Here is a 12,925-nt window from a genome sequence, read left to right as displayed (position 1 = left end):
ATATATATACATACAAAAACCATACAGAGCCCACAAATATATGCATTTTCTCAGGATCCACTCAGCAGGAGTCTGCATGTTGGATGCTAGTGACATGTTGTGCCCAGCTTCCCCAGGAGTGTCTTAGCTTCTCCCCTCCCAGGTGAAAATGTGTGTAACATTAAGCAATGTGAAGGTGCAGTGGTATAAAAAATAACAAGCTGGGAGCAGCAGGCTGCTACTACCAAAATAGCTAGCCTGCAAAGCTTGCCCCCCCCCCCCCGCCCCCCCCCTCCCTTCCCCTGCACATGATAAGCATGGGCACAGAAATCAATCCCTAGTCACTCCCTAGTTGCTCTAAGGAAGAACAGGCAAGAGAACACCGCATGAACAACCCTCTCCTGGCTGCCTTGTTTCTCTTGGGCAACATGCACATACAATGAAAAGCTCACACACACTAAGCCTCATCATTTCAAGAAACATCAGATCTACAACAAGCCAACTCTGCTAGCTATATATGTGTAGCATCACAAAACATGAAAAGGATCAGCAACGTAAGTGTCTCCCTTTGTCCAGAAAAAATATGTGACTTCCCAGGCAGCAGTTGGGAAGTTCCTCAGCAGCTCTAATTTCAACTCGTTTCACCAGGCAGGCATTGCGTGACCACATGGTAATGTTTCCAGCAAATCTACAAAGAAGGTAAGAGATGACAAGGACAGATGTGCATTGTGAGATGGGATGGAGGAGAAAAGAAGGAGAAAATGCTGTTCAGCCAGACATGAGGCACTAGTGTGACTTTATTGAGAAAGGACACCACAAAGTAATGCAAGAGGCAGAAGCAACATCTCAGATGTTTACCAAGGAAGATCTTGACAGTAAGTCAGCCATAAATAAAAAGACCCAGAAAATCTGATTCCAGTTTTACTACCCTGGAAACAAAATGGTATTCCATTGATCAAAGCTATAAATGAAATCAGAAACTCAAGCCAGTATGTCTTATAAGTTACATATTTACCATACAAATTCACTATAGTAGCATAGAAATGACTGAACCATTCACAGAACAAGAGAAAAATAAATTCACTTCATCTGTTTGAAGGAGCAACTTGAGCTTGGAAAGGGTTAGTTATAGCTGGACAAGACTTGCTCTGCCAACACCTGCCTACAAAGCCAGTGATCAAACCAGTCATCTTTTGCAACATGCCAAATAAAATATGCACTAGAAAGTAGTAGAGGCTTTGAGGATTGTAGTTTGCAATATCTAAGGGGAAAGGAACAACTTCATTCTAGCACCATAGGATTAATCTGGTGCTGAAAATGTATGCATATCAAGGTCAAAATAAGGTATAGAACTCAAAGAAATTTGAAGGCACGTGTTTTTAAAAGGTATTGCATTTTAAAAAGATGATTTTTTTTAAAGGGTAAAATGATGGGAATGGGAGGGGAGAAAAAGTATGGGAAACAAGATATAAGAAGCTCCCATTAAAGAGAAAAATGGGAAATGCACATTTCTTCTTTGAAAAATAGGTTAAGCTTAATTTTGTCCTTGTACTTACAGAAACTAATCAGAGAGATTTGACATTGCTGGGAACCTGCCAAGTGCAGCAACTCGTACATGCAGTGCCACTGTAAGTCTCTCGCTGCAGCTACTCGACAGAGCAAAGTCACTTCAGATATCTACTTTCCTGAACTCATAGTGCAATCTCATGGTCAGTTGTTCCCCACCACTTTCTCCCTGCCAAAGTAAGAGCGCAGCAGAAGTGAAGCACAGAAGCTAAATAGGTTACATCATGTCAGGTCCTATCAAAAGTTATCCATAAGTGGAGAGATGGGACACTTTTTGCCACTCCCAAAAACATTCCAGCTCAGCTAGTTCTTTAAAAGGTGTTCTTAACTTTAAGTACATTTTTAAGCTTAATGCATGAATCATGCTTTTAAACTATTTAATACAGGATACACAGCTTTTTTAAAAGACCTGCAGCCAGTGGCTGGATTTCACATGGTAAGGCTTGCAGTCTGTCTACACTGCAACTGAAAGTCTGTTTTCAACATGCGTAGATCTTCCTAACCTACATAGCATAAGTAGCACTAACAGAAAAAATGTTTCAGGCAAGATTCAAGTCCTTATTGTATAATCACCCTCCAAGAACAACAGTCATGGAATGTAGTTGCTCCACAGCATTCAAGCCTGTGGTTTCGTGTTTTCATTGCTGTTATACGTGTTATTTAAATTAAACTAGACCAAGACACACCTCTACGTGTTTCAATAATAATAATTTTGGTGGTGGACATACATACTTGATATGTCACTTTTGTGTATGGTCTACAAAATTTGTACTTTAAAAAAAAAGAAAAAAAACCTTTTGGCTCACTGAGCATCTGAAGGATTTAAAGACATGTATACACTGCATGAAGAAACACAGGGCAGACAGCTTACACCAATGTAAGCTATGAGTAGTACAGCTGCTACTGGTAAACCGATAGTACAGGGGGCATATTGCCATAAGTGGAAGTCCAAATCACATAATTATACAGCATCTTCATCTAAGTGCTCTATTGAAAGCTTACATTGGCCTTGCACTACGGATCACAATCAGCACATGCTTCTCCATTACTATATAGTGCAAATATGTTCAGTGGGTGTTTATGGAAAGGTTAGCCTATGAACAACGACCACTGGACTAAGTAATGTCACACAATATCATCTATATGACTGAACAGATGAAAAGTAAATCGTTAAAGGGTGCTTGTTCTGCTCTTCCTCTGTCTCTCTGTGACTGAGAACACGGGATGAGAAGTGGATATTTACTGCTTGCAAGTTATTCCTGGGTGTATGTCATCATAATTTGAATCAGCAGGGTGATGCAACAGGAAACCTCAGTGTTTAGGATTCGTTAGTATCTAATGGCTAACACAGTTGAATCACCAAGACACCAACTGTCTTTAACTCCTATAGTTTGGAGCTGGGACCTCTCTCTAGTGAAAAGCCCATGGGAGCTACTGAATGGCCCAGCAGGTGTCAGGGATGCTCAGCGTTTTGTGAGACCAGATATTCAGATGTAAATATACTTGGTAGAAATGTTTCCTCATTTAGAGCTATCGTACTGTTCGCGATGACATCATTTCAGCAGTGACAAATATAGCTGAGTCCGCTCTTTCCTACGCCGTATAAATCCCTTGACCTCAATCAGATCACTGCTGATTTACACTTGTGTAAATGAAGTCAGAATCAAACCCATGGCATTCACAAATGTAGGCCAGAGTAAGCATTACTCACAGACAAGAGACAACCCTTCAGAGGAAGGAAAAAAGATCATTTTCATGCAAATATCCTTAATAATAAGGAACAAGAGATAGAAATAAGAGTATGAATGAAATGCAATCAAGAACTGCTCCGAGATCAGATTTGCTTCTAACTTTACGATGATGCATCAGCTGCTCTTAAAGTAGCTTAAGCTCAAAATTTGACCTACCTGAAACTTGTTATATGTAATTTTTCATCAGGGATCTGTGAGCTAACTCAATCCCTAGGCTTGGCTTTGAAGGTAGCTGAAGATGCTCAGCTACTTGCAGGATCTGAAAAGATTTGATTGCTGTGTTCTATGAAAATGGAAACTTTTTTTTTCCTGAGATCCAGGTTTGCCCTCAAATCGTTACACATTATCTATTTATTTATGCATAAACAGTGGCATTATGGTTTGGAGAATAGGGGCCCTTTGATGGGAGGTAAGCTTGACTAGCCTATGGGAGTTTATTGCTGTGCATATAAATGAGGCCATACATACAAATATGCAGAACAGAAAAGTGAAAATATACAGCATCTCTTTAAAATGAAATACTTTGATTGCTCCAATCACAAGAAGTTGTAAAACTACCCTGAAGAATTAACAGCCTCAGTACATGCTAACTACATCCATCATAAATTCGTCTTTAGTTTCTGTTATCATATCACTGTCTCTTGGGACCCCCAGTGCTGTCATCATTTGCCCTTTATAATTTATTCAGCTTGTACTTGCCTGAATCCTTTCTACTTATCATTCATCTTTACAGTTGTACATAAAATTAGATTGATCCTCCTATGGCAGACACGTCAGAGAGAAAAGTTGTCATTGAATAACACATAAAGCAAATGAAGGTCCAGCAAAATCTTTTGTTGAATAACTTGGAAATCCTCCTCTGAGAGCCAAAAGGTGTCAAATTAAAAAGACAAGACAATGCTACCCTTATCATTTATTTTTTGCACACCATTTTTCAGTTGCCACCAAATCTCAAATGCACTGAGAAGCCTTGTTCCCATTTTGCATAGCAAGCTAAGCTTAGTTAACCACCACAAATGCGATGAATACACCAGTCTCAGCTGAGATAACAGCATGCATCCAACACACTGGTTCTGTCAGAATTCTTGCACTGTATTCTTTTCCTCCAAAGCTCTTTGGACTGGGTGGCAGAGAGAGAGTTTACTTTGTATTCTAGAGGCTGCTGTATAGGGATACAGAAGCCAATCTTTAACTAGTGAAATGGAACTTTAATGTTTACCAAACAGATAGGACCCAGGTGTTTCATCTCATCTGGTGAACAGAACAGCACTGTCAAACTACAGGGGTTTTTAGCAAGTGGGAAGTACATATGGTTTCCTCTTATACTCTTGTCCTGTTCTTTCCTGAAAGCAAGATCCAGAAGTCCTTTAACTGGCTGGTCAGTCAGAGGGAGGAAACAAGGGGTAAAAAAAAGTAATAAATCTTTTTAACCATGACATTGACACCCAAAGATCTTAAAGCACTGGAGATTTTCTACAGGACTGTTTTTTTTCAAGTCTCTTACCTCAAATCTGGTTTTATTCCTTTTCATCTTCATTTTCAACTTCAGAAAACAGACATGTTTCTCCCAAGGGAACAATTAAATGTGTTTTCTTTCAAAATCTAAAGGGCATGGTGAGCAGGCTGTGTGTTCAGCAGGCTACTTTAATCAATGGAACCCATCCAGCCTGCCACTGCTGACCAAATTGCAATTTACATTGGTAGAGAAAATTTTTGAAATGGGAAGGTGTGGGAATATAATACCATTTTCGGCATAACACAGTGTGCAGGGTGATACGTGGTTTAATCGTTTTATAACAAGCTTTTGGAAAAAAAGCTTTGAAAAGTTAAAAAAAGACAATAAGACTGTACCATTACAGCAAGGTCTGCTTGAACAGTGAAACCCATGCTATATGCAATGGTCTTCTGAAGTCCACATGACACTTATGTCTCATTTAAACCTTATTACAAGGATTCAAGAGGGGCTAGACTCTGCAACATACCCTCTCCCTCCCTCCCCCCTTCCCCCTCCCCCCCCCCAATGCTCAGGTGTCTTTCCTCACATATACATAAGAATTTGGGCCAGATAAGACCAATAACATTTAAAACCTTTTTTTTTTTTTTTTTTTTTTAAACTAAGCACAACTTAAGGTATTTTGTTTGTTTAAAACTGGGTTTGATGTGAGTTTTATGAGCTCACCTGTCTTCTAATGTTAAAGATGCATATTTTTGCATATGATGAATAAAGCAGAATGGATTTTTTCTAGATGGCAGAAGAGACAAAATATATCAGAACAGTTAGGAAGAAAAGTAATTATGTTATGGACTGAGAAATTTAACATAGCAGTAGTACCACTCTCCCTTTCAAGAGGAATAGATACAGTAAGAAAACCCAGTCTATTTCCCAGCCTGAATAAGCCCAGCAGATTGCTGAGGTTAACAGTTTTTTAGCTACTTAATTTCATAGTTATTCTTTGCAAGTCTTACAGGGAGGTTTTAAGATTATGCATAGAGGCAGTGCCTCCAACCAAGTATACATGGACTATTCACTCCCATTGACTGAGAGCCACAAAGAACTAGAGGAAAAAAATGCTGCTGTGCTTATCATACATGAGCTCAGTTTATTTGTGCTATAAATAAAAGTAGATCTTGATAGCGTAATTACATTTCTCAGCATTATCCTCTGCCATTTGCTTCAGAAAGAAAAAAGAAAGGGGAGAAAAAGTTGGCTTCACTATAATTTGTAATCAAAATGACTACACTTAAAACATAATTTTATTTCTCTGATTTCATTTCCTGTGGAGCTTTGTGGGGCAAATAGATAATATACCAAATGTGCAGGCGGATAATTCTCACATCCCCTGCACTGTCATTGTCTAGATCACTTCCCCCCCTCCCTGTGCTTTCCCCAAGACCATGGGCTGTGTTTTTGATATTACATTTTACCATTGAGAGATATATCAGCATCAGAAATCCCAAAGGTGAATCAACTTTTACTTTGTCTACTTTCTCTCTCCTGCTCCCCCAAATTATTCTTCCTTGACTAATTTGCTTTTGATAATACTGGGGGGGGGGAAGTGGTTTCCCACTATGAAGGATTAGCGCAGATTATGGTGAACAGTGTTAATTATAGGTGGGGAAAGAGAATAGTGCATCTCTCCAATCTGTTCTTGATTTCCCCCGTGCCTGTCTGGCTGGTAATAAGCCTCCTTTAATCTGGCAGTCCCCTTGGTGAAATCAGCACCACGGACAGCAATATTGATTGCTGCTGAGAAACCATCACAGCTGCTCAACCAAATTACCTTTGATATGTGACCTTTAATGTAATTACTGCAACATCAAAGCATTTCTATAAATTATTAAGGAACTAATATACTTCATCATCCAGCTACTCTATTATATGTAAAATAAACAACCACAAGTAAACGCTAGAATTTGAATTGTCCGACACTCGCAAAGTGCTCTTTACGGATACATACACACCCTGCTACGCTAAGCCTCCGTTTTAGGCAAGACAATTTCAAACTGCCCAAAAAAGCCTAATTCATTTAGATGAAGAGGATTCAACTAATAATTTTATGTTTCACATTCCATTCTAGTTGCTTCAAAATATCTATCATGATTCCTTCCCGCACAAAAACAAAGTGCTGTAAAGACTTTATTAATCAGCACATACCTGGTTGGAAGTCTTTTGATTATTCCACAAGATGACTTTATGTCCCACATATAACATAGAAATATGTGAAACATATTTCTGTCATCTTACAAAGCACATCCAGAAAGTAATTACTGTAAAATATATGCATGTAGCCACTCCACTAAAAACAAAGTGATACATAGCTAAAAGGCAAGGCGTCTGGATCTGGACACAAACTCCTCATGCCTCACCATTTCCATACATTAGCATTCATGTGCATATTATTAAAAATGACTCAATCCTGTGTTTTATAATACTAAGAACACAAACAGCAATATTGCAAGAGCAGTCAAATAAACAGTTTACTGGGGGATGGGAAAGAAGTGTCTTGATTCAATGGCTCACTGTAGCATTATTTTCTTTTTTCCTATACCAGGCTTGTTAATTATTTTTGATACCTCCCCAGTAGTGCTGTTTTTGTCACAGACAGTAGAGGGTCAAGAGAAGGTGTTATATATGTGTCATTTGTGAACTCATGTGAATGAGGACTTAGACCCCTGACCTTACAAGTGCTTTTTATTTTATGGTGATGAACTATGCTTGATATTGTTGGTGCATGTTATCAAGAACAGTCAGGTAAGTCATAAATAATTCTTTGCTACTCACATAGGAACCATAAAACAGTATCCAGGCATGATAGTTTATCAAGAGACAAGGCTGGTTTCCTTAAATAAACTACAGTGACATCATTCAGAAGATGAGTTCAGAAACTTGGCAGAAAGCTGTATGCAGAGGGTTTGCTGGTGGAAAGTAAACCTTTATCCTGAGACAAACAGAACTGGAAATGAAAGGGATGGGAGAAGTCAGTGCTCAGAACTCTCAAAAACCTGGTTGCTATTTTAGATGGAAGATTCACCGTTCCCAATTTAGTCAGATCCTGATGTGTCACCTCAAGGTGTGAAACGAAACAAAAAAGTCTTCTGAGGTCAGCGTGGTCAGTATGGGCTATATGTAATAGAAGTTACATAAACCAAGGAAGACATGTTTTGCCTGTAGTCTAGAATCAGTCAGTATAACCTCTGAAGGAAGTCTTGGTCCTAATGCAAAAGCCAGTTGAATTTTGCCACTGCCCAAGACAACAGTTTTGACTTTAAGAGTTTTGTGATTTGAAATTTCTAAAATGCAGACTGAGATTCAGAACTGCGGACATACAAAGAAGTAAATTAAAAAGAAAAAAAAAAAAGAAATCCTAAATCTTCACTTGCCTTCCCACCCTAACTCTGAGCCCTCAGTCTCACTGACCCACTGTCTTATTGAAGATATTCCCATCATTCAACTTCAGGATGAGATTTTAACTTCATAGAGAAGATATGAGCTCCATATGCAAGTGAGTAGTCTGGCTGCTAATGAGGAGAGCAAACAGTCTCAGTGAAAACAATTGGAATTCCTGTTAGTATCTTTTAGATACGCAACACCCTGTTCATCACAGACATATCTCTAGTTTTGATAAATACATATTTGATTTCAAGCAAGTTTCAGAAAATTTCAGGTAAAATGTTTACTGAAACATCCCTGTTCAAAATATTTTCTTTTTTTATACATTCAGTCCTATCATTCAGAGGAGACAGAATTAAAAAGAGAACATCACCTGTTAGGGGGGTGGGGAGGGAAAAAAAGAAAAACCTAAACCCCAACAAGACTCAAGTTACTTTCAATCTGTGGTTAACGAGTGTCTAGAAAAAATAATTCAGAGGGAGTTGTCAGCTGACAGAAATGTATTTTTAGGGAATGAAGTATGTATATATTTACATAAGGTATGGCCTTTAAAGCAAAGATAGATGTAGATGAGCAAGTGCGTAGGCATCTCCATACTGGCAAGGTGGCATAGAGATAGGTAAATAGACCCAGGATGATGGAAACAAGCAGAGCAGAATCAACACTTTCTTCAGCAACCTAGAGCAACTGATGTGTCTTAGGTTTTGTGGAAAGGTAGGTTATGGGTTCATAGGACTCAGTCATTTACCACCAAATAATGAAGGCAGACCATTGGATCAATTTCCTCCCAGTTTAGATGCAACCCAGAACCCTCAGAATCCCACTCTTAATTACTTGATCACGACTTTTGTGTTGCTGTGAAACCAGCCCTATTCTAGCCACAGGAATACTGCACTCGGCTGTTTCCAATCCATGCACCCTGGCTGAATCTAAATAGTCTCTCTCTCTGACCCCCTCCTCCCGGTTACTGCTAAACTGGAAACCCATCCCAGCAGGGCAGGTCTTCCCCACATAATGTTGATTCTATTTTCAGTGTTGCTTGTGTTGTCTGAACCTTAGATCTTGCTCATGTGAATAATTTTCCTCATTATCTTGTTTTCGTCTCTCCTCTCTCTCTTTTCTCCTTGTCTTACCGCCTTTCCAATCTGCTACAGCTGCTTGAATACTAAAGTAACTGAGTCAAACCACTTTGTCATCAGGAATATGTTTACATTCTGTGATAACTCAATAATGTGATCTGTTTCTTGATTTCTTGCTGCCACACCTTGCTTCAGAGAAGAAAAATAGTAAGAGGTTGCACCTGGAGAACACTTCTAATATTTCATTGTAGTGGTCAGAATCATAAAGCCTTTCCTCAGCTGAGTAAGGCTGGTAGAATCCAACCCATAACCAGTTAATTACTGTTTTCCTGACTCCTGATAAGAGCAAAAAGCTTTTCATTCTGTGCATGGAAACCGTTTGGGTGGGTTGGTGGTATCTTGATTTTATTAGCACAATGCAAATAGTGAATCATCCAAGCAACCAGAGACATTATGCTTCCAAACCCAAGACGGGAACTCCATATGTAACGCATTTTAAATTTAAAGAAAAAAAGTTATCAATCTGGACTCACCCCTGGCAGTGTCTTCTGTTCATGCAGTGCACTCTGGGCCTTTAGAGCAGACTCCCTTTCGCAGTACGTTAGGAAGGCACAGCCTGTAAACAAAAGGCAAAACCTCAGCAAGAGCAGTCCTTCAGAGGGGATCTGTTTAAAATTGAGACAGAGAGCATACCAATTTCCCATCATCACCCCATTCCTAGTAAATGAATCATAAAAATCTCTCCTTAGTAGGTCAGTAGTAAAGAGTCAAGAAATTAAGCTATCATAATTTCCTCTGAGCCCCGATGAAAGTGAGCAACAGTGTGGTTATGAGTGTTTATTTTTGTTTGAATACATGTTGAAGTGTCAGATACAAAGGGTTGTACAGGATTAGGGATCTCAAAGAACCCAGTGGTGGCATGAGATCCCATTCCTACTCCAGCAGCAGCACTGGGAACAAGCCTTTTACTACCTTATCACGCTGAAGGTCTCATGCCCTTCTTTTGTACCAAGTACTTCAAGTAAAGGGCATAGAAGGGCTTGGGACTTCCTACTGCAGAGGACTACACTTACTGCTTAGCCTGACTTGCATCCACAAGTAGTCTCCCTACTTGCATCACACCAGAAAGCTACCACCCTGCACTTGCTGCTGCAAGGGCTCATTGGCTTCCAGCCATGCATACAAAGACAATCACAGCAAAGCCCAAACAATCAATCCAAAACATCCATGTTGCTTTACAGATCATTAGAACTTCAAAGATGCTCCAGTGGATCATGTCTTCGGTTCTTCCAAAAAAGTTGTCTTATCAACGACAAAGGCTAAAGCCTTGTCATGGTAGGGCAGAGCAAAAACCCTGCTCTGCCTTCTCTCCCTGACTTCATGCTCACCTTCTGGTAAAACTGGTCAATGCTGCAATGTCTTACACCAGTTGTGTGTGTGCCTGATGTGATCAGATTATTCCTTCTTACTGCAGTATACTGAAAACCTGCCAGTTCCTGCAGCAAAAGAAGTGCTTGTTATGCAGAGGACATTTTCTCTGAAGTTACTACAGACTGTCTGCAACCTCACCAGCTCCTTGAAATGGAGGTATTGTATCTTTCAAGGTTCAGGCAGCATGTCCATCAAACTGTGGGCATCTTCCAAGAGCAGCACAAGTACATAGAGACTGCCAAAGAAACAAACATGTCCCATAACCTCATCTTGACCCACCCACCTTCTCCCTATGCATATAAAAATGTATACAACAGGCGAGTAACTAGTAGACGTAGTTCTGATCACCTCTGTGATCTTTTTGTCTGTACAATGTTCACTGTTTTATCCAAGTTGGTTCCTTAGACAATATTACTGAAGAAATATGCACTTGTTCTTTTCTTCTTTACAATGTTTTTAGCAGATTAGTGCGCACAAAATACTAGGGTGATTTTTTTTTTTCCTATAAGCATATATATACATTTTCTTAAAGATTGTCTTGTAGAAGTCACCCTACCCCTCTCACAATGAAGCTACAAGCTGGATGAATGTTGCAATCTGTCATGGAAAAAAAACCTCTATTTTTTGCCCTATTTCTTACCCTAAATTGCTTTCTAAAGGTCTTGTTCCTTTCAGTTTATTCAAGCCAATCACATTTATTATGTCTCAATAATTGTGACTGAGAAGCAGAAGTTGACAACCAAGGAAAGAGACTGAACAACAGCAAAAGTTTGCACACTCTAATTGGAATTATTTGGATTCGTTCCCCTCTAACTTTAAATGGATGAGTTTTCAGGTAGTCTGCATCTACCAGAGAAGAGGAAGAAACTGTGGCAGAGAGTTTACAACTAGTAGAAGTACTGGATGGAAAAGGATCTTTAAAAGTTACCCATAGCTTGATAATCAAATGGGAAACTATGCTTAAATTTAATTTCATTGCTAAATCACAGCCTGAGAGATCTCTGTTGACTAGACACAATAAGAAAATCTCCCTTTAGTAGCAAACATGGAACAGCTGATACAGTCTAATTAGGCACATCATAGTGCACCGTTATAGAGATAAACCATGCAGTGTAAAGCTCCCATAATGATAGCTATATTTTTCTCCTCATTGTGATGACCATGACAACAGTTCAGGGTAACAATGTCCTGCAACTCCTACCATACCATAACTGTAATTCAGAATGAGTAGACAGAAGAATACTCCTCTCTGAAGGAGCAAAGTTTCCTTCCAAGAACCACATCAAGTGTGTGTGGGGGCAAGTTCTCATCAGGGAAAAACCTCCACTAAGTCCTCTCCATGTGTGAAAGTGGTAGAAGTACCAAACTCCCAGAAACTGTACTTAGCAGAATGCATCCAAAAATCACCAATTTTCTAAACAAGGTGTTAAGGACAGAAAGGCTTTGAAATGGAAAAGAAGAAATCTAGTCTCCCATATGATCAAAGAAAAAACATGTTTTTCAGGGACAAAAAATATTTTGTGGAGGTATTTCTTTTTCCCTTGCTCCTTAAAAATGTCATGCACATGAATTACACTCTATCCCACTCTTGCTGGGCAAAAAGTAATTTATTTAGAAAAAATAATACTTCTTTAAGTAAATCCTGATGGCTTAGAAGCAGTAAGAAGTTCCATCCTAGCAATGGCCAGCTGGAATAAAGTAGAGCTTAATGTTCGTAATAGGCCTCAATCCTGAACTTGAAAAGGCCAGTTCATGGGTTTTTTTTGTCTTCCCTTTACTTATCACAAGATTGCTCTATAAGGCATAAACCCAGCATCAGCCATCAGCTGGAGTAGTATTTTCCAAAAACATTAACACGTGGCTTGTGATACAAGAATACATATCCATTATTCCATCCTGCGCGTGTTTCCATATTTCAGCTTCTTGTGCATTAGGATGAAAGGCAACAAGATTTCTTGTCCCCTTTCCCTGCTTAGAAACTTCAAAATACTGGATCTGTCCTTTGTATTGTGGTCCTTAATAGACTTACAACTGTAGCACCTCTTTCAGGTGTTACTTTTCCTAGGCTACCTCTTTCAATGTGCATCCATATGATCCCTCCAAATGACCCATGGAGAACATTGCTTAAAGAACAGCGCACTGAACACTCAAGTTAACACTACAATATACAACACCCTAAACAACTGAGTCTTGAAATAATGTCATATGAAGCAACTATTTGGGTTTTA

General features: G+C 39.2%; 1 protein-coding gene across 48 annotated transcripts in view; it reads right to left on the bottom strand.

Annotated features, from left to right (window-relative positions):
* Nucleotides 1-12,925, bottom strand: part of CELF4 (CUGBP Elav-like family member 4) — a 700,143-nt gene that overhangs the window by 597,081 nt on the left and 90,137 nt on the right. For all 48 annotated transcript variants that reach the window (XM_075726713.1, XM_075726739.1, XM_075726712.1 and 45 more), the window contains exon 2: nt 9,800-9,882. In XM_075726713.1, coding sequence (XP_075582828.1) covers nt 9,800-9,882 — 83 coding nt within the window. The remainder of the gene's footprint in view (nt 1-9,799; nt 9,883-12,925) is intronic.

Source organism: Pelecanus crispus, chromosome Z, assembly GCF_030463565.1.
Source record: "Pelecanus crispus isolate bPelCri1 chromosome Z, bPelCri1.pri, whole genome shotgun sequence".
NCBI lineage: Eukaryota > Metazoa > Chordata > Aves > Pelecaniformes > Pelecanidae > Pelecanus > Pelecanus crispus.
This window is presented reverse-complemented; position numbering and strand designations above follow the sequence as displayed.